The sequence below is a fragment of the Eleutherodactylus coqui genome, chromosome 1 (assembly GCF_035609145.1).
Source record: "Eleutherodactylus coqui strain aEleCoq1 chromosome 1, aEleCoq1.hap1, whole genome shotgun sequence".
Taxonomy (NCBI): Eukaryota; Metazoa; Chordata; class Amphibia; order Anura; family Eleutherodactylidae; genus Eleutherodactylus; species Eleutherodactylus coqui.
Window position 1 is genome coordinate 351,111,733 of NC_089837.1, and position 23,066 is coordinate 351,134,798.

Consider the following 23,066-nt stretch of genomic DNA (forward strand, 5'->3'; position numbering starts at 1 on the left):
CTTTTTCCCATTCATGCGATTTTTGGCCGGGATGTGGCCAGCATAAGAATGCATCACCCATGTGAAAGAGGCCTTAAGCTAAATCAGTGATTTCTGATTGACACACTTTAATAACCCAAATTGTAAATGATTGTCAGTTGTCATTTACTTGTAACAATCTAGTGATTTTATTTGATTGGAATGAGTTATTCTGTTACCATATGTCTCCTGAGTATTACTGAGAACAGACAGATAAAATATTGGACACAGTGGTCTACATTGTTATTTTTATGTGAATCTAGGTAAAGGTTTATTGAGACAAGCGTCTGACCAATATTACAGTATGTGTGTCCGTGTTGCATTGCTGTACATTGCGTGCGTCTTTTTTTACTTTCATGTGTCATCCTTTGGCACTTTTGTTTTAGCACTGCTTAGTGATGATCAGTGAAAAACAAAGCAGACATGGATGTCGTCCATGAGCGCTTAAGTTTTTTTTTTTTACTTGTCATCCCAGGAAGTTGGACAAGACGATGACATCTTAATTTGCACCATATATGCTGTTCCTGGAGTTTCTACAGTTACCAGTTATCCTTGGATCCAGAGCCAGGATCCTTACCTGGAGTGTGCATCAGTAATCCACTTCTCAGTCACTGGTATACAGTTTGTGCTGCTTGACTACCTTCTATCTATTTGGACTAAGAAGGTGACATGCTGTGACTTCTTTACAGTCTCTATAGCCTCATTGACTGTAATGGGTCAGTTGCAAATACAATAAATTGGCACATATTTGCCTGTCTAACATTTGGGAAATAGAATCTATGGCAGCCATAAATTTGTGTCAGTATTTGCACCATTTCCTTCTATTCTAAATAATAAGGCCTCATGCATAGGAGCGTTGCAATTTTACACCGGCAGCATTGCTGGAGAATAGCAGCGATTGATTAGCGTTTTCTTGTCTATTCACATGGGTGTATCGTGGGAACAAAATGCTGTAGCGCAGAATTCCATCGGTCGACAGAAATCCTCGTAATGACTTTTAATGTTTAAATAGAGCCAGCTGTCTTCTTTTCAGAGTACCGGACGCAGGTAAACTCCCTTCCCCTCCTTTTTTTTTAAAGCTCCCATAGGAGTCTATGGGAGCCTCCAGTGTTTTTCATCAAAAGATAGGTCAAGACCTATCTTTTGACGCAGTGTGAAAAATCTGCATTTTGACATTTTATTCACGTGCCTGAAAATCACTCATGTGAATGAATGCATTGGAATCTAATGCTTTACATGGTCGCGATTTTCAGCTAGCGTTTTATCACGACACAATAGCCGCGTAAAAACGCTCGTATGAATAAAGCCTGGACGCGGTCTAAATTATGACTCCAGTTTACTCGTCAGGCTCCACATTTAGTATTAGTAAGCAAGAAAAGTTCATAGCTTACCGTGAAAACGTTGCATATCATCATTAACAACAAAATGTTACTGCTGTCAGTGAGAGAAACAATCGTGTAGTTCTCATACTTTTAACCCTTTCCAATACACTGTCTGACCTCTGAAGACATTATGATTTAAAGCTGTACAGCTCCGATGTTGGAAGACGTCCGTCAGGGCCTCTTACTGTATATTGCCAGCCTCTCTGTTGTCGGAGCCTATCCAATGTGTCACCTCATGCAGTACTGGCTTTAGCCAGCATATAGCGCCATTGTATAACAGCAGAAAAAGAGTAAGCCCCCTAGGAAAACCAGAATACAAACTGGATTGGAAAGGGTTAATACCTTTCATTAGCAACATTTTAGTGCTGCAGTAGAAAACAAAATATCTGACTTCATAAATGTGAGCCAATATCTGTACAGAATGTCTATGGCTCTCAGAATAATTTGGTTGACATTAGGAAATTAATACTTAGGGGAGCATCGACTAGAAAAAAGGGAATAGAGTGCCAGCCAATAAAAATACCAGAATGAGCTGAGAGAAGGGAAGCGTAAACATTGTGGTTTGGAGGTGACATTCAGATGTGGAATTCCCACAAGCAGAACCGTCCCCAGTTCTCATACTCTATTCAACAAATTTAGTGGATTCTGGGTAAAAATGTTCTTAGCCTGGCTCTAAGCTCAGTAACCGGTCATGGAGTATTTGGGAGCTAATGTGATAATTGGAACTTATGTGTTATGACTTATGAGCATTATCATACAATGCAAGGAATTACTAGGGCTAACCATTGTTATAGTATAAAGGCGGACAGTAATGTGTTTGTGCATGCAAACTACGGTCTGAAATACAGCAGAATCATTGCTGATGGCAGGGTTTTGTTTGTGGAGTGCATTGCATTGCTGAACAGGACCAGAGCTGAGGCCAGCATTTGGCTCCGCAGCAAACGCTCACAATGAATGGTGCAGCTTCTTTTTGTTCTCTGCTGAAATTTAATGTCCCCGGCAGAACTTGGTCATTAGGTTCTGGTTGAGGATTTCGGGCTTGAATCTTGTACTACTGTTTACTCGTATAAGTAGTACTTTGTATGGCATTAACTCTGCTGGAGACCAGGAGTGGGTAGACTATAATACATTCTTACAATAGAAGGCTTCTTACAATAGAAGCAAGGGTACAACTATTTTATTACCTAGACCTAAATTTGATGCTAGATTTATATCCATAGTGTATACTTCTCAAAATACAGTCATGTTGTTTGCTAATGAATTCCTAAAATCAGACATAGAGTCATGTAATCTACATAGAAGTGGAAAGAGTCGTGCTGACCAGTTTCTTTCAATGTGGCAAAGATTTGACTAGATGATCTCAACCACATCAAACACCACTATGGATGTATTGTCTGCTGGCCTATGTATATTACCTTCATGGGGTCTGTGGGTACTTTAATGAGTTGTCTGGCTTAGAAAACCCTATTCATATGCCCTGTTGGGGAATTCTGAATTAACAGAGGAGCATCCAATATTCAGGACCCTTTATCTAGTATCCAGAACAGAGAGTGGTTGCAAAAAGCATCTGTCTGAAGCACTCACCATGTATGTCCATGGAGTATATAGACAGCCCATTGATTGTGATAGGAAATGTATAATGCTTCATTTTCCTCACGATGGTGTTCTAGTAAATTGAACACTTGCTCCAGGTTTTTCAGCAAAATGTATGTTTTCACTGTGGGTCCCGGCAGTGGACAACCTGTGACCAGGTTATTGCCGGAGGGCTCTTCTAACATATAGGGAGCGTTGTGGTCATACAGCACCTTTAAGTACTCAGTAAAAGTGGTCACATTGAAATAAATAGACCTTACTTTTATCAGTGATTAAAATAATTGTACTATTTAATAATATAAGAGTGTTTATGAAGACTTGCTAGTATGTAAAGCCACTATCATTACCTCTAAACACTAAGGCCTGTAAAAGGAATAGTTCTTTATGCCTCTTTTCAGTCTCTACCAGCTAACATATATAAACATGTGAGACGGCTTTGTTCACATCTACGCTCAGGAATTCCATTTTCCTGTTCCATCATGGGAACAGGAAAGCAGAAAGCCAGCGAAGAACTGATCAGACCTATGATGGATATTGACGGTGCTCTATGGACCCTATTGACTATAATGGGGTCTGTTGGGCTTCTGTCATGCTACTTGGCATTTTACTGGAAGAAATAATTCTATTTCATGCTGGATCTACACTGGAGGCTCTGGATGTAGCAGATGTGAACAAAGCCTTAGAATCATATATTCTGGCTTTCTCATTATGTGACTTATTTCATATGTGTTCATGGGAAATGGAGAGCCGTGTAGGAGCAGCTTCCTTGATAACCAAGGACTGCCTCTCAGCCTTGATATTAGTATCTCCATTATGGTGGATGTAGATTATTGGATTTATGAATAAACATCAATGACTGAACACATATTAAAACGAAAATCTGCCATCCAGCTTATATTAGTATTTCTGCTTCCATTGCCATTTGGCCCTTTCACATACAGATTTCTAAATGTATTTTTCATTCCTAGAGAGTGAACCTTTTTTCTTGCTCTAGTCTTTGCACTATAGAACCCGTGCTTGTAATGGATACCTTTTTTGGTATAGATCTTAGATTAAATTCTTTCAGTTGTCATGGCAACAAAGCCACAGAAACGCAGTCTGTATTAGCAGCACACATTTCTGAGTTATTTGTATCTCGTATTCTGTTACAATAGGTGTCCTTCAAGTAGACTGAGCTATGGAAGCATATATCATGTACTGCGGGCACATGGTAAATCATTGTTTGGTATTAGAAGGCAGTTATGAGCATACTACACTGTATAATACTAGATTTTTTTTAATGACGACAACCTCTGTCTATACACTCTATGGACCTCATTGGAAGGGGTTCTTAACTTGGGACCCACCTCTAACCTATAGAGCCACTACCAACAGTGACTTTCCCTCTGGGAAACCTGGTCAGTCGAGAAGTTGAGTGACTGATGTAATATAAATGTATGACTAGCCAGAGCTGGAGACAGCAGCTGATCGATTGGGGTTTCTAAAGCCTAACAAGTGGCAATCAACTGATTGATGGTCCGACTTCAGTATGAAAACAAATATAAAAGGGATTAAACTATAAAAGAGAACCAAGACCTCTTAACAGGCCCTCAAATTCTCTACAGTATCAGGGTTTGTTCAGGTTAAATAAAATGATTATTTGGCTAGCCCAAGATCTCATACTTATTGCCAGGTCCACGTGTACATTAAAGAGTAACCACACTTTTGTGAAACCTTTGACATATTATAGAGCTGGTCTGGTGCCAAGTTCCCTACTGAATGCTGAAATGAAGGGACTGCAGTGCTCATCCAACGCTGTGTTCGAATGCGTTCTTTACCCTTTGATTTTTCTTCACAGCCGCACATGGGCTCATAGAAGTCTTCAACAGCCGAGAACAGATGAAGAGTAATGAACACAGTCGATGTGGCACAGCGCTACAGCCCCTTCTTTTTAGCAATTAATGGGGGTCTTAGCACCCAGACCCCCCCCTGACCAAAACCTTAGACATGTTTCTATGACATATCAAATGTTTTACAAAAGTGCAGTTAATCTTTAATACAGTATTTTTTACTAAGTCCTATTTAAGGAGACATCAATCATAAAAATAAGCATTAGGATCAGTGTGTGAACCTCATGTTGTGAACTTTCTGACATGTTTAATATTGGCACAGCTTTGATTGGCACCTCAGTTGGTGTTCTAGCATGTTAATATGTAATGGAAAGACACATTCTACCTCTTTTTAGACTCAAGGAGTTTTGAAGATTCTCCTGTGTCATCTTTACCAGTATACGATGATCACTAACATTGCATTCAACATTGCAGTGGATGAAATTCCATTGTTTCCCTGTTATTGCCAGTTAAAACCAGTTCATAAATGGCGTGCCAATGAGATATATAAATAAATACATATATATATATATAACAGACAAGGATCATGACCAACTTTTAGCAGATTCAGCTATGGTTATTAAAAGGGGTTTTCCTCCCACAGAAACATGTAGCATATCAAAAAATTGGTGAGATCCATAGGTTTGAAAACCTCTGTCATGGATATACCATTCCTATCCAGTGGTGGTATCCAAGTGTCACACCGGTCCTCAATATTGGAGGACTAGTCTGTTATACACCAATACTACAACTTGGGTTATTTTAATACCCAACCCATGTAGATGCTACAGTAACAGTGCGTCTGACTGGCTCATGAACACAATTGTTATATTGCTCAACACAGATTGTCCATTTAATAGGTGTTGGCATGACAGCAATTTATATTTTAAAATCCAAAAGTTGGAACCGGTCAGAAGAAAGTATAACCTGGGACTGAGCACTGATAATGGCATTGTCTACAAACAGCAGTTGGCTTTTCACTACTCTGTGTTTTCTTCTATTGATTGTCTAATGCTTTGCATTTTATGATGGAAGGGGTTAAACTGTGATATGGAAAATAATATGCCTAGTGTACAACCCTCACAGTCCAGTTTATACTATAATCTCTTCCAGTTTCTGAAAAATTGATAACTGAATGTGTTCACTATTAAAAGGATTCATAGGCTTGCTCTACAGAAAATAAATACAATGTATTGCATCTGCTATTTAAACTTTCTCTCATTAATTTCTTTTTCATAGGTTCACCTTTGCACAAACAGGGTTCAACGTCTTCAACTGGTGCTGAAAAATCAAGTTCCAAGATCACTGAAGTTGGGGATGAGTTCTTAGGAGACTTTGTAGTTGGTGAACGTGTGTGGGTCAATGGAGTAAAGTCCGGAGTGGTACAATATCTTGGAGAAACCCAATTTGCTCCAGGCCAATGGGCAGGTGTTGTTTTGGATGACCCTGTTGGTAAAAATGATGGATCTGTCGGTGGAGTCCGTTATTTTGAGTGTCAACCACTACAGGGAATATTTACCAGGCCTTCTAAGCTGACCCGACAACCTGACGGTACAGGGAGTGATTCGCATTCAGTGGAGTCTTTGACAACTCAGAACTTGTCTTTGCATTCTGGCACTGCCACGCCGCCTCTGACCACTCGAATTGTGCCACTGCGGGAGAGCGTGTTAAACAGCACCATAAAAACAGGAAATGAGTCAGGATCTAATCTTTCAGACAGTGGGTCAGTGAAGAAGGGGGACAAGGATCTACGCATTGGAGACCGTGTTCTGGTCAGTCACTTTTCTATTTTTTTTTCTTCCAAGTATCAAAAAAAGTTCATTCAAAATTGTAATTTATATGCGTTTAGAAAGTCCTGCCAGCAGGTATGCATTCAGTATGCACATATATAAATAAAGTATCAGCATTGGAAGGTTACTAAATTATTGTGTGATAGGTTTTTAAATCCAGAAGTAACATCTGTGTTGAATAGTAAGATCACGGCATGGTAGGTGTAGCAGACTGTCTTTTGGAATGCACTTTTTTAATAGGGATTTAAAATCGTTTTCTAGAGATGACCTCTGTAAAAGTAATTTATGAAGTTCATAGCAAAGGATTTTAGTGTCTGTAATACCCATCTTCTTCTGTCTGTAAGAAGCATTGAAAGGAAATGGACCTCTTTGAGAGGCACCTTTACCTTATCTGTCTTATCACTTAATAACCTCATGATGATGTGTCGGTGCGCCTAAATCCAGATTTTGTCTGGAAGTGAGATTTTGTTTTCTTTTGATGTTTTACATGATACTGCACTGTACATCCTGTTAACCCACTTCTCAGGATGGAGCTGATAACATGGCATTACACCTCAGAATTTGTTAGATCAACTATACGGCAGCTTGTGGCAAAAAGGAAAATGCTGGATAAACATGAGAAAAACTAAATGCAACCTCTTTGAATTCTCTGGTTTTACATATCAGGACATAATAAAACAGAAGGTCATAAAATTAGATAAATACAACCTCCGATGAATAACGACACAGGACAATTTTACATTGCGTCATTATTTATGTTACAAAAACTCGGCCAAAATGCAGAAGCACTGTGTGAAAAATTAAGTACACCCTATAAATCATTAGCTTGTAGAACCACCTTTAGCAGCAATAACTTGAAGTAATCATTTTCTGTATGACTTTATTAGTTTCTTGTGTTGTTCTGGAGGAATTTTGGCCCAGTCTGCTTTAAAACATTGCTTCAGTTCATTGAAGTTTGTGGACATTCGTTTATTTCACAGCTCTAAGGTCCCACCGCAGCATTTCAGTTGGTTTGAGGTCTGACTTTGACTGGGTCATTGCAACACCTTGATTCTTTTCTTTTTCAACCATTCTGCTGTAGATTTGCTGCTGTGCTTGGGATCATTGTCCTGTTATATGACCCAAGTTCAGCCAACCTTCAGCTTTGGGATACATGGCCTCACATTTGACTCTAGAATGTTATGGTATAGAGAGGAATTTGAATGGGTTTTGTCATTAGAGAAAAAAATCAATACTTACCTATTTCTCCCCAGACAGTCTTCTTACCACATCTTCTACTCACCTATCTTCTTCTGCCTCCTCCAGTCCCCCCGGTCACCTCACCTCCAGTCGTCTGGATCTTCTTCTTCCTGTTTTGGAGCGTCCATTAGCTGCAGTTCACTTCCTGCAGAACAGTGAACGTTACGAGTGACGTAGTGTTCACTGCCTAGCAGGGAATAGCGAAAAATCGGCAGCCTGCTTTAGCACGAACGCGCGATATCTTGCCGCTGTTTCATATAGTATATGAAACACTAGCAGGAAGACTTCACGCAGGTGCAGTCGCGCTAAAGCAGGCTGCCGAGCTTTTGGCATTCCCTGCTAGGCAGTGAACGCTACATCACTAGTGATGTGGCATACATTGCCCTGCAGAAAGCAGGGCAATGGCATCACTGAATGGCTGTGATTGGTTCATCGAACGCTGGCTGTGATTGGCTGGCACTCTATCTAGTCACAGCGCTCACTTGCTGGAGCTGAGGGAATTTAAAGCCCTGTGTAGCAGAGAGAGAATCCTCCCCAGCAGAGAGGATTACACAGCAGCCTGCCGCTAGCGCCGGGGAGACCATAGCAGTGGACACAGACGCCAGCTTCGAGATGACTGTTCACCCCCCTTTCCGAAAATAAGACACTGTGCCTCTTTAGGGGCAAAACTTAATATAAGACAGTGTCTTATTTTCAGGGGAAACACAGTAGTATCATTGAAAAATACAACTCGTCTCACAAAAAACAAGCCTTCATACAGGTACTTCGATGGATAAATAAAGGAGTTACGATTTTTCTAAAGGGGGGGGGGGGGGGATGGCCATGTCCTTAAGGGGTTAAGATCACTGCTGATGTTTTTCCTGCTTGACATTGAGTTTAAGAGCTTCTCCAAGTGGTTATTTTATGTTACAACTCTGTTCCCCATTGCAGTAACATAACTAACCAGCATATACTCACTTTTTCCCACGCCCTTCTTTGTCCAGCGCTACTGCTTAGTCCACCACTCCCGCTGTTTATTTACAGGCTGCAGTCCCCCCTCTTTACGGGACATCACAGGCTGCTGCAGCCAATGACAAAACTCGGCTGTTCTGAGATGTTACAACTGGGACAACCCCTTTAAATAAGTAATGGCACAGTGTAATTTCTCATGTTTTATTTATCTGAGGTTGTATATACTTAATTTCAAGACCTTCTACGTACCAGGTGCTTTTTTTATTATGTCCTGATAAGTGAAACCATAGAATTTAAAGGGGTGTACTCTCATGACTATATATTCACAGTTTTAGATCAGTTCAAATAGTTGATTTCAGGACCTGTAGCTACAGAGGGGCCAGTATTTGCCCTTGTACATGTATACGAGATAGATTTGTAGCGAATGGTTTATCCTTGGCATAAAATCATAAACCCCCTATAAATTGGTTGTATATATGATGCCTGCAGTTGATTCAGACAGTGTACTTGCAGTCTTGAAATTCTTGAGAAGCTAACGTGGACTGCAGATGTTTGTACTTAGGAGCACTATATTGCCATGTGGCATTCAATACTGTAAAGGGAGAGAGGGTAGTCATTGAGAGGAAATGATGCACATCATCTAATGATGTCAAGCTCTACAACTCTATAAAACCCAGCAGATTGCTTATGGGATAAATGACTCAATATGAATAAATATATTTCTCACTTATGCAGCAAAATAATACTATAAGCTTTGTACTTTACATGTAGGCATTCAGTATAATACAGGAAGGGAATTTATTGAAACCCAGGCATGTCGGAGTCATCCAACTATAATGCTTGGACAGATCATAGAATGGTAGAGTTGGAAGGGACCTCCAGGGTCATCGGGTCCAACCCCCTGCTCAGTGCAGGATTCACTAAATCATCCCAGACTGATATTAGTCCAGCCTTTGCTTGATCAGTGGCAAAAGAAGGCCCGACCGCAAAAGAACACGATGGCTAATACTGTCAAAGCTGATATTGGCATGGATATCACACAATGAAAGAAGCCGTGCAAAACCGAAAAACAGGGAGGGAGCTCACCTTTAGGCTCGCGAGCTACTAAACGGCTAACAACAACAAATTTATTGAACACTTTCTTTTCCAAAATCGACTGTTAATTCAGATATTTTATGTACATCCAGGGAATGATTAAAGCAGCTATCAGTGTGGTTTTTTCTCTCTTTTATTTGTACTTTTAACAAACTTTTGACTTGTTAGAGGAACTTGTCAAAACTTTTGATCAGTAGGGTCCGGGTGCTCAGACCAAAATCGATTGCTAGAATGAAGCCGTGGATGCACTAGGCTGAGTGCTGTCTGCTCACTAGCTGAAGACAGGATCAATAGAGAATCTATGAGTACATCCTCATCTAATGAGCTGAGACAGCACTCAGCCGAGCGCTCCTGATGCCTCGTTCTAGCATTCAGTGGGGGTTTCTGCACCTAGACAGCCATTGATCAAAATTTTTGACATGTCCCTGGGACGTATCGAACGTTTGTTGAAAGTGAAGTTACACTTTATGTTCATTATAAAAAGTTTGAGTTGCAATGGGTATATACTGATTATTACAGTTTTCATATTTTCCCATTTAAACGTAATGCAAGTACTCTGTTTTTCAATGTAATCTAATTATTTATCAGGGGATTGATAACTATTGTGTTGTCCTCACTAACTTCTATATGCAAACATATAAGCTCTGGTGACAACAGAAATGCTGCTAGATGCTACAGGAACTATTTTACAGCTACATCACACCCCTAACTGCTAAAGCTTTACTTCATACCATATTCTGGTTTGTACTCCCAGCGTATAAACATGGCCAGGCCAATGCAGCCATAGAATTGCATGTCTGTCAATGATGACTTTCATATGTATACCATGTTGTCTGCCAAAATGTACTCGCCAGATACGTGCAAAGAGGCACTCTTTCCGCATACGTGTATTTCATTATAGCCTATGGATGCGTTCTGCAGATGCCAGGGAACATACACCAAACATGGTGTGAACATTGCCTCAGCTAACCTCTGTTAAGTAAGAAACTCTGGCACAAGTGTGCGTGTTTTTTTCCTGGCTCTATTGTCATTCATTTTTGGGTTTAGAATCCCGTTAGCTGAGCTAACACACAATGAGCTGCTTATATTTAATACATCCTACTTCTGGCGCTGTATAAATGTTCTTCTTGGTACAACCTTATTAAATGGATAAAATAAGGCCTTGAGAAATAATCTGCTAGAATAAGCACGTGAGTTACACGGTGAAGCCTACAAAGCTGGTATTGCCCTACAGACTGTAGTGCGTTCGTGTCAATGCTCTGGGCTCTTTTAGCCATTTGATTAACACATAGAAAAATAAAGTTAAGCATCTTAAGTAGTTCAGTGCCGGGTCTTGTTCCAGGCCTGCATGGGAAGGGCTTGATTGCTGTAATTTACATAGGAATTACAATGACATCAAATTAACCTGTGTCCTCCTATCGCTTTCTTGTTTCTTTTGCATTAAACTGGTTGATTTTATAATGCGGTTATGTCAGCCAGGCTTCACCAGTGGCCACTTACCTCCTGCAGCTGCTAATGTCTGTTATGCCCTATTCACACAAGCGTATGTGTTTTTACGGTCGCTCGCATGTACTGTAAAATCGCGTGAATGAAGAAAAGCTGTGATCGAGTCACAGCCAAAATTAGTGTTTTCGCATACATTTACACGACCGAGTGTGATGTATTAGCGAAAAAATATGCCACAGCCCGGAAATCCTTTGGTCGACATAAATCCTCAGAATGACTTCTAATGCCTAGAGGCACCTGTAAGCTTTTCACAGTGCTCATAGAAGCTGCTATACTGCCTCACCCTCCCTTTGTTTGCAGCTTCTATAGGAAGCTATGGGAGACGTCGGCATATATCGGCCGAAAGATAGGGCAAGACCTTTCTTTGCTGGTAGCATATAAATTTGGTTGCCCATTTCAGTTGCATATGGCCTATTTTTTCCGGTTGCGATTTTTGGCCGACGTATAAACGTGCATAAATAGCCACGTAAAAATGCTCGTGTGAATAAGGCCTTAAAGGTATATTCAACGATGTATAACCTGATCTAAAAGAAGAGCAAATGTATGTGTCAATACAAATTAGCAACTACTAATACATACTGTATATACTCGAGTATAAGCCTAGCTTTGTAGCACATTTTTTTGTGCTGAAAAAGCCCCCCTCGGCTTATACTCGGGTCTGGGAAGGCTTAAAAAAAAATACCCTCCATACTCACCTCCCAGCCGGCGTCTGTGTCTCCGGTGGCGTTGCGGCAGGCTGCTTGAATTCTCTCCCCTGTCATCCCCCGCCGTCCTCTTTGCTCGGCTCTGTCATCCCCCGCCGTCAGCGCGGTATAAGTAAGAGCTGTGATTGGATCGAGCGTCAGCCAATCACAACTGACGCTCGATCATTCACTGCCAATCAAGCTGCTTTAGAATTCTCCCCGCTGTCATCTCCCTGCTCGGCTTTCAAATCCCCTCTCATCAGTGCTGTGTAAGTAAGCGCTGTGATTGGATCGAGCGCCAGCTGTAATTGGCTGGCGCTCAATCCAATCACAGTGCTTACTTACACAGCACTGACAGAGCCAAGCAGAGAGGACGGCGGGGGATGACAACGGGGAGAATTCAAGCAGCTTGTCGCACAGACACAGACGCTGGCTGGGAGGTGAGTATGGAGGTTTTTTTTTACCCAGTATATACTTGAGTATAGCTCGGCTTATGCTCGAGTCAATAAGTTTTCCCAGTTTGTTGTGGTGAAACTTATTGTCTCGGCTTATACTCGGGTCGACTGATACTCAAGTATATACGGTATATAGTGTTTAATAAGCCATTACTATGCCCTATTCTCTAAGTCACAGCAGTTTATCTGGATTTTCAAGCACAATTATGCACAGGGCTTTGCATGCCACTCTATGGGGCTGTATGACAGAGATATTCTTCCCTAGAAAAAATACTTTTAGGGAAGATCACCTCCATAATACAGCTTCTGATGAAAGATGGTACAATGGGGGACATTTATTAAAACTTTTACACCAAAATTCTGGCGTGAAAGAAAACACAACTTTTGCTGGTGTAGGCATATAGAAGTTCTGAGATGCGCGAGTCTCTTCAGGTATTAGGTGCATTGTGCACCTGGGGAAATTATATTAAAATCGGCATAGGAAATGAGGATCTTAGTAAATTTCCCCCAATGTTTCAGATAGAATTCAACAAAAAAGCTCCAAATGCCTTTTTAGAACAATGGAAGGCATACAGTGGCGTCCCATAAGTATTTATGCCCTATAACTTAGAGGTTTTATGAAGCTATAATATCGTCATGTGCATGAAGTCTTGATACCCACTTATCTGCATATTAAATGGCTTGGGCTCATAAAAGCACTTCTGAAACAGGTCATGGGTTAGGTGCCCAAGTTTACAGATACATGATGGCGCAGCAGCTGACAAGCGGAGACGGAGGTAGAACTTTTTTTTCCGAACAAATAAACTTTACTAAGCAGGCCATAAGAAGACATTTCTATATATCAGAACGGCAAGGCACTTCAGACCTCACTTGTAACTAACCATCACTCTCATACTATAATTTCGGAGACCCACAACATCACGACTCACTCACCATAGGTGCAACAGTACACCTCCTTGACCACACGGAATGCAGAATAATACTCTCATCTAACGTAACTTGGCTCAGAACTAAGTGCCTTGTCGTCCCGTTACAACAGGTTTACACTTCACATCATTTATCAGTAGTCGACTCTCTCATAACCAATTAACCACAGTCCCCTTTGGGGAGATACATCCCCAGTCCACATCCGTCAACTTGTCTACAGTGTGCACGCTTAGTCCATTAGAGACTGGTCTCACGTGGCTGGTAGCTTACTCCTTGTCCCGTGTCTCCTGACTACTCCACACACTGTGCTGCTGCCTGTGGCAGGGTTCCTAGCTTTTATAGGGCGCTATCAGCGTATAGAAGGTTTGGGCAGTAACTTATGGGGCAGGGCTTCCCTCTTCCCCTGTTTGCAGGGGCGGGGCTTGGCATGACCACCAGGGCTGCTTGTCAGAGCAGCTGTGAGTCAGTGCAGTAAGCAGGGCACCGCTCACCTCTCTTACACTATCAAGGTAAGGGGGCATTTCTTTCTCAACAAATCATGACTAAGATGGGAATAGCAGCCCCATTGCCACAGCCACTGGTGGCATAGATCAGGGAAACGGCTGAAGTGGCTATTTTAAGCTGCTTGGCAAACTCCCATAGAAGAGAATAAGAAGTATGGAAACAGTATAGTACAGCGAGTTGTGTTGTTTCCATGGATTGTAAACTGCAGAAACCGTGTGCTGCAGTGTTTCCTGAACTAACATTCATTTCTACGGGAGATAAAACAGCCAGTGAGGCTACTTCCGTCATCCCAGCCACTGATGGACATGAAGGTGGAACAAGATTGTAGGTGGACCTGCACCTATTAGACCTCTCTGGCATATCCATAAATGTATGAGATGGGGATACAAAAAATACTTAAAAAGGAAAATTAAAATAGAAAAAGATGTCAGTTCTGCAAAGTTCACTAAAGAGATTACACATATTTATTGCTTATGTGGAGCAGAGGGGCTGGGGGGAAATTTTGGCGGTCACTTTGCCCTGCAGCGAATCAGACAGGAAATGTCCTTGAGGTTTAACTATGTCAGAGGTTCAATAACACGTTATACTGTGTCTCTCAATGAAAAGTCTAGATATGACTCTTTTTTTATTGGATTGCAGTAAATTAAATGCAATGATTACATTTACCACAAATGAGCAAGGAAAAATTAAGCACTAATTAAGTTTTGCAATGAAGCAGATTTTCTCCAGTCAGCTAGTTTTTAGTGCTATACACATAACAAATTTTGTAGTCCTTGGATCATTGACAATAATCATTACACCTGAGGTCATCTCTTTTTATCGCCAACATACTGTTCTGTTTAATTTCTTAAGAAATTGTTCAAGAGGTCAGAGTCATACAGTATTCTTTCTGGAACTGAGCTCTAGATCTACTGCGCATATATATATATATATATATATATATATATATATATATATATATATATATATATTATGTTATTGTAGTGGTGCAGTATCGGAATGACCTGCAGAGTGTGCTAGTCAGGCAGTTTGATACCAAAAAAGTAAGAGATAAGGTTAACACCTGATACCTGATGGGTGTAGCAGCAAATGGTTGCATTTAAGCCAGTTCCTGCCAGAAGCAAGGTGGAAGTTACAGCTTGGCAGTGCAGGACAGGCTGCAAGCGGAGGTCCAGTGTGGACCAGTTGGGTCTGTCACCCGGTCTGAAGGAGGAAGAGAACTAAAGGCTTGCAGGAGCCAGATTTAAAGAAAAAAGTCTGTTTCTGGGGCATAATTCGTGCCAGATGGCCATTCCGGTATCCCAAAGTGGGGGCGATCCCGTGGCAAGCAAGCAGACCCCAACTTGCCATATATATATATATATATATATATATATATATATATATATATATATATATAATTTTTTTTTCTTTTTTTTGTAAAAGCTTTCTTCGTTTCCTCAGCCACCACTAGCGGAAGCTTTGGATCTTACTGCATTATGTTACATAGTGAGCTTAAAGAGGGTGTACCAAGATATAAAGTTATCCTGCATCCTACTGCTGTGAACCTCACTAATCAAGAGAACGAGGTTCCCAAAAGTCCACACCTGATTGGAATAGAGGTTGCTTATACTTGCTGCCACACTATTCATTTCAATGGGAGTGTCTGCAATTGCTGAGCACTTCTACTGAGCGCATGCGTGACATTCACTCCATTCATGCAGGGACTTTTGGGACTCCCAATCTCCTAATTGGCAGGAGTGCTAGCAGTTGGACCCTATCTATCATAGGCTGGGCTTACACAGCCATATGCGGAATCCATTTGTAGAGGCCCGCAGCGGATTCCATCTCTAATCCCAGCCATGGCCCAGTGTATGGCTACATAATGTACTGCATTTGACCATGTACTGTCATGCGTAGTACTTTTTTTGGTTTGTTTATATTTTCCGTGCCGTCCCTTAACGGTGACGCAGATACCCACAGCCCATTCACAATGTAATTGCACATGGGCTATGGGTATATCCACAACTATAGAGAACAATGGGTTCCATGTTGTGATTCCCTGGTAAAATAGAGTATGTTGCATTTTATTGGAGTAACACAAGGAGGCCACTTTGAATTCACTTTAGGCATAGCAGTGGTCTTCTAGTATTCTTACTGGCAGTTTTTCAGAAGAAATAGCATAGTGTGCTGCTCTATTTTATTCAGGATTCTGTGTTGGATCTGTACCGGAGGCGCTGAATGGAGTCTCCAATACAGGTGTGATTGGGGCCTAAATGTTATCAGTCAAATAATCATCTAATTCTCCCAAGTATAAAGATACCAGATATGTGCACATTGCTGACTGGTCCAGCCTTTACTGCTTAAAAAAGAGCTAAATCGGGCTATTACAGCCTGTCTCTCTTACACACGGTGGTAAAGTAATTGGTTGGAAATGTTGTTAGTTTACAGACAGATATAAAGGCGATAACTGCATCAGTAGAGAACAAGGATTACAATGTGTGGCTTTGGGAAGCTGCCTTTCTGCATTATGTGGACACAGGGCTTATTTAACCACAGGAAAAGTGATGCATTAGCCTGCACCTCCTGGTAGCAGCACTATATACTCAGCTCTTATGTGCCGCACCCTCTTCCCACACACACACTTTAGTCCAACAGTCCCCACTCACTTCTGGGTCCAGCGGTCATTTGCCTATCTAAGAACGTGACTACTACAATCAATCACCAGTCTTTGTTCTATTGAGGCCTGTGACCATTGGACTCAAAAGTGAGAGAAGAAGATGTGTGGAGGACTTCTGGGTTAGCATGGGTGACTATGACTTTTTATTAATTTTTAGCCACAATAACACTGAGGGGGCAGGGTAACAGTAGGGGAGAAGGGGGAGATTGTTTTAATACCCATGTACTGGGCATGCTAGGAGCAGGAAAAATGATCACAGATTTTGGGAATCTGGCACTTAGACTTGGCACCATTTTTGCAATTTTGGTAATAGGCGCCTAATTATTTTTTACGCGTGTAATACACAGTATGCAGGAAGTACGCATGTGACATGCATATTTACAGCGTAATTATAATGGGTGTATTATGCACCAAAATAGGACATTCTACAATTTTTTTCACCTGCATAAATGCTGGTCTGAATGGTGTAATGTAAATCAATGAACTTTTAGCAATGTGTATGACGCGCGTAAAAAATATGCGTTTTATACACAAACAACATACGCCCGTGTGAGTGAGCCCTAATTTGGAGAATTTCAGTGTTCTATTAAAAGTAGCAGTCATCAAGCTGTTGACTTAAACAGGCAGATTTTAGACTTCGTATCGCATTGAGGGGTTAAACACGCATTAAAATTGCATATAAAAGGTGCATGTAAAAACACCTGTCATTTTTGAAAATGTACATGTGTTCTTGTTTAGCCTTCCCTGCTCCAACACTAAGGAACCTAGTTGCCAGATTAGGTTTTTAGAGTTTTTGGAGTGATTTTGTGCATACATTTTTATGGCAGTTTGTCATACAATTTTTTTAGCCAGAAGTGATTCACTGGAGCAGAGGGTCTCAGTATTTAATTATAAGCCCTTTACAGAAGAGATCCCTAAAACTTAACCTATATTGTAATAGTCTAAAGACTGAGGGCTACAGACCAACAGAAAAGGAACAGAAAATACACAAATCGTGTCCAGGATAGGATCACCAGATAGATAGATAGATTAGATAGATTAGATAGATAGATATGGTGTTCCTCCCCGGTAGCACAAATTCCAAAACAGGGGATCAGGGCTAGGGATACCTGTCTGTTAACTCCTGGTCTGTTCATAAATGACTAAGGCCTCATGTCCACTGGACAATTCTATTTCTATTCAAATCCCTGCAGGTGTCCCACACGTGTGATCCGCGCCCATAGGGATGCATTGGACACCCGCAGGTAAGTAAATACCTGTGGATGTCATTTCTCTCTGCCCCGCGCATCGCACATGCGGGAAATCACCTGCAGGATGCTCCATTTTCTGCGGGTTTCCTGCACGGACGGCTCCTGCAGGAAGCCTATGGAGGCCGTCCGGATACGAGGCATACCCGCAGCTGAATTTCTGCTCTGCCGCGGGAGAGCAGGAGTTAAAAAAAAAAGAGTGCACGGCGCATGCGCTTGGCACACTGCCGGCATACGGACCACATCCGCCGGGCAGAAAAAAAGAATATCCGGTGTAACACTCCTAAAACTGCTTAATAATAGATTTCTAGGATCTCTAGTACATGAGTAATTGGAGTTAGATATCAGTCAGTAACAAATCCTATTTCTGCCTATTGAATAAATGACAGAAAAAGAGCTATGCCCTAACTATAAGGGAAATAGTATGATTCTCCAAAGATTATATAGAGATGAAACATATAGAAAGTTCAGTTGGTTCAAGATTATATAGAGAGGAATATAATATGGAAGGTTCAGACGGTTCGATGCGTTTCAGTTGGACCTCACAACTTATTAGGAACCCTACAGGTTTTAATGAAGTATATGCTGAAGATAAATTCAAGTGATATAATAATCAGCACGATAGAAAGACTAACCCTAAATCCCTAAGGGTCTACTCTAGGATCACCAAAGGCACAATCACCCCTGGATTATATTCTAAATTTAGAGTCCAATCCCCTTAAACTAAAGAACATAACATATAAAACAAAAAAGTAGCAGCACCACCAACCCTGATTATGGAATAATACCATATATATATATATATATTCATTTTGGGTGAACCTATTGTGGACACGATTTGTGTATTTTGTGTTCCTTTTAGCCAGATGTGGGTTCAAAACCTCCCAGAAATATAAAGAAAGGATTTATATTTCTCGCTGTATCCACTTCTGGCTTTGGCTCCAAAAAATGCATGAATACTGCCACAAAAACTTGTGTGTGAAACCACCATTAGACCTCGTTCCTATGGCGGCATTTTGTTGCAGATTCTATGCCCAAATCCATGGCGAAATCTGCACCATTTTACCATTCCAATGAATGCTATGCACATCTGTGCTGTAGTTCATATGGCACAGATTTTTGAACTTTGAAAACTGAAGGAAAAAAGTGTCAAGGCTTGGCGCAGTTTCCACACAGCATCCACGTCAGGCAGCTGCATGCAGATTTGTCCCTTTGACCTGGACTAAATCTGTATGCGAATCTGCATGGAAATCCGTGCCAGAATTCCTAGGAAAAAATCTGATGTCGAGCTGACAGATAAATCACCACGTGAACATGCCCTTAGAGGAACAAGACAGCTATACAAGGACCAAATAGAGTAGGAACGACCCTTCTCTTCTGCAGCAGCAAGTATTGGCTCATTTAGACACAGCGATTATCACTCAAAATTCGCTCAAAACCATCTTTTGAGCGATAATCGCCGTGTCTAAACGCGTTGCCATCAGGCACTTTTCGTGCACTATTCGTTCATCGCTGACTTTAAGCAAGCTAAAAGTCGTCGATGATTCTTATCAGTTCCGTGCGCTGAGTTCTCAGCAGGATACTGCTGATAGTATTCTTTCAGCTGGTATCCCACTAGGAGCTCTCAGCAGGATACCAGCTGATAGCTCCGAGAACAAAGCAGCTGTCAGCGCTCCTGCTGTTCTCGGAGCTATTAGCAGTACCCCACTCCACCTACATTTACACAGTAATAACCTCTTAAGTAGATAATTAGCTCCTTAAGAGGTTATGCAAAGTGATCGCTCAAAACTGTCACTCAAACTGCTGTTTGAGCGAATTTTGAGCGATCATCGTTTCGTGTAAATGGGCCTTAAGTGTGCTTTGGAGCCTAAAGCTTGTTGCTTTAACTAGCTGAGTGCCATGAGTTTCAAAGCTACTTGGCCGTGCAGCTTACAGGGTATGCTAGGTCCCAGAGGTTGGACCCACCTTGATCATAAAGTAATGGCATATAGACATATGCCATCACTGTATTAGATGGCAGAACCCCTTTTCAAGCGACCCTCCAGTTTCCGAACAAATTCTATCCTAGGGCTGAAGGGTAGAGGAGTACATTACCTGCAGTTGATTTTGTCATCTGTTGATTAGCTCTACCAGTTCAGGGTCCCATTTTCAAGAGCCAAGAAGGCCACTGTCAACTTTAAACTACCTAATTGTCCATAGTGCATTGGTAGTGTTTGGACCATTAATGCACTATACTTACTTGTGATCAGTACTGGCCAATCACAAAATGGTGCATAGTGTACTTTACTTTAACATTCATATTGCCCATGTAAAAGAGTAATAGCTCTCTTCCATTTAAAGAATAAATCACAAGTTTTTACGAAGACGATGAGCCACATGCATATGACAGAGGAGTCAGCTGGAGGCTACATGGCAGCATACAAATCCCTGCGCTCTGACTGTCTTTTTGTGGTTTTCTATGATGCTCTGTGATATTTTCGCCTAGAGAGATCCAAGGCAGTACTGGAATCCAGAATCCAACACACAAACTCCCATAAAATCTGAGGTACACAAAGGTACAGCACAGCCCTGTACAAGGCTATGGATGCCCTATTCCAATCTTTTTCAATCTGAGGTTATGGAGCACAATAGAACAGTCACATACATGAAGCTATTAATGACTCAGATTCGTTTTACTCCTCCATCCCTGCCATAATAGTATTTGATACATACTATATGTTGTAATACCTAAGATTGAATATGGGCTGATTCTCTTTATTATTGTTTTTGATTCATTTTATGGTTCCTTTTATTACATCTCCGCTTTATATTTCCCTCTTCCAAGATATAGTGGTTGTGTTGGTTATGACATAATTTATTTAAAGCTATTATATTTCTGAAAAAAACATGCACTATGTATTGTTTTACAGGTTGGAGGCACGAAGACAGGCGTAGTTCGCTATGTTGGAGAGACAGATTTTGCAAAAGGCGAGTGGTGTGGAGTGGAGCTGGATGAACCCCTGGGGAAAAATGACGGAGCTGTGGCTGGCACCAGGTATGAACGTGTTTCCTCCTTATATGAATATAAACAAATAACATTTCCAGAATTGTATTAGTAAGTATTCCAACTAGGATATCCTTATTTCAGTACTTGGAAGTGGTGGTCATCCAGGTTATCAGCATGCTCTACCAATGCTGTCAGTGAATGTCGATGACACATTGAGAATGTCACAGGAGCAATGGAGATCTGCATGTGACCGAAACAGGCAGCAGACTGGTACTTAGCATATAGTTATAATGGTGTCTGAGTATGAGGATTGTACCTATGTATTTAGGCCTACACTGGATAATACAGTATTTTATGTAATTGCTGAGCCCATATCATTATATAGGTTATCTGGAGCTAGGCAGGAGAGCTGCTCACAAAGAGTGTCTCCGGTTGACTTGCACTATCTGTGTATTGCATGGTCATTCATTTATTGGAATGGTCAGCATGTAACACTACCATGACCAGACATGAGTTCTCCTAATGATACCAGTTTATCACTGGGCCAACAACTATTTAAAAGGGCCATGAGACAATCCCTTTAAGTAATTCTGCTATTGTTGGATAGATGGCATCAAGGTACTATCATACACAGGCCGGCAGTTTGTTAAGCGACTGCACAAGCACTGATGTCACCGCTAAGGTCGTTGGCACTCGTGCAGAGCTTTCAAACTGAGAGTCCTGCCTCCGGCTCGCTGGCTTCTTGTCCGCTTCTCCCTCCCAGCTAAGCTCTTCCTATGGGAAGCGCTGAGCGGGGAGCTATCACACAGATGAGAAGCCAGCGAGTGCTAACAAGGTTTTTTTTGCTTCACAATGAATGATTATTGCTCACTTTCACTCTTTTGAACTAATTGTGAGCGATAATCATTGTGTGTAAAAGGACCTTCACAGTTGTATGTAAATTGATCAACCAAACCAGAGACTCTTCCAGAAGCAGGTACAATGGTGCCTTGGGTTAAGAGTTTAATTTGTTCCGTGGAGAAACTCTTAACCCAAAACACTCGTATGTCAAAACTAGTTTCCCAATTGAAATGAATGGAAACGACATTAATCCGTTTTGCCATTCCTTTCAATGGGGCTGCCGCTTCTGCCGGCGGCCCCATTGAATGCAATGAGCTGCCAGCAACCCCGCAGTGATTTGGGGGAAGGGCTTTAAATATAAGCCTTTCCCTGAAAATCATCCATAGCATGTATAAAAAAAAGTTTAAAAAAAATTATATATATATATATATATATATATACTCACCTCTCTGCCACTGCCGGGGCTCAGCTGCGTGTAGCCATGTCTTCTCTCTGCACTGCTCTGAAGCTCTTTCATCAGGCGGGGATTTAAAATCCCCGGCTGCTGAAAGAGCTTTATCTGAATGGCTGAGCACTCAGTCATTCAATGAATAACAGCTGAGCGCTGCCTGTGATTGGTCACAGCGCCCAGCCAATCACAGGCAGTGCTCGGCCATTCATTGAATTAAATCAGAGCAAAAATTCAGGAGAGAGCCTACTCGCAAGCCAACTTATCACTGTACTTTCCTGTGTACTGATGATGGGCAAGAGCCTAGAAACAGCTGTCTACAGTTTGGTCATTCTTTGTTTTAAACGAGTCTTTGGTTTTGTTGATTCAGGCTAATTTGCATACTTTTTCCCATAGAGCATTGCCTGAAAATAAGTTCTCCCAACTCCTACTAGATCTCTAAAATGAGAACCAGTACCCCTGGAACAGCTGTATGTAAACATTATACTTCCAGATAATGTTACTGGAGATGTCAGCATCTATAGAGCCACATTCTGAGGTCCTCAGCATCCTTAGAGTACACATAATGTTTGAATAATAATGCATTGAAGGGGTTGTCTGAGTATAAAAAAAATGTAGTAGCTGGCCATGATCTAAAAAAACAAAAGAAGCAGTACTGACTTTTGGGACAGACTGTAAGTCAGATGTCCACTTCAGCCAATAAGAGGCCCCAGCATCACATTCCTGGACGAAACACATGGCAACAGCACTCCAAAATAATTTTTTTTAAATCTGAAAATACATAACCATAATGTATATACTAGCCCCATTAAAAAATGCAAGGTTCTTAGTATATAGTTTGATCAAAGTATATTGGCTTATCTAGCAACATCTAG

At 41.2% G+C, this 23,066-nt stretch overlaps 1 protein-coding gene across 5 annotated transcripts in view; it reads left to right on the forward strand.

Annotated features, from left to right (window-relative positions):
• The window catches only part of CLIP2 (CAP-Gly domain containing linker protein 2), a 128,059-nt gene that overhangs the window by 37,472 nt on the left and 67,521 nt on the right, over nucleotides 1-23,066 (forward strand). For all 5 annotated transcript variants that reach the window (XM_066576778.1, XM_066576793.1, XM_066576808.1 and 2 more), the window contains exons 3-4: nucleotides 6,101-6,633; nucleotides 20,827-20,951. In XM_066576778.1, the coding sequence (XP_066432875.1) occupies nucleotides 6,101-6,633; nucleotides 20,827-20,951 (658 nt within the window). The remainder of the gene's footprint in view (nucleotides 1-6,100; nucleotides 6,634-20,826; nucleotides 20,952-23,066) is intronic.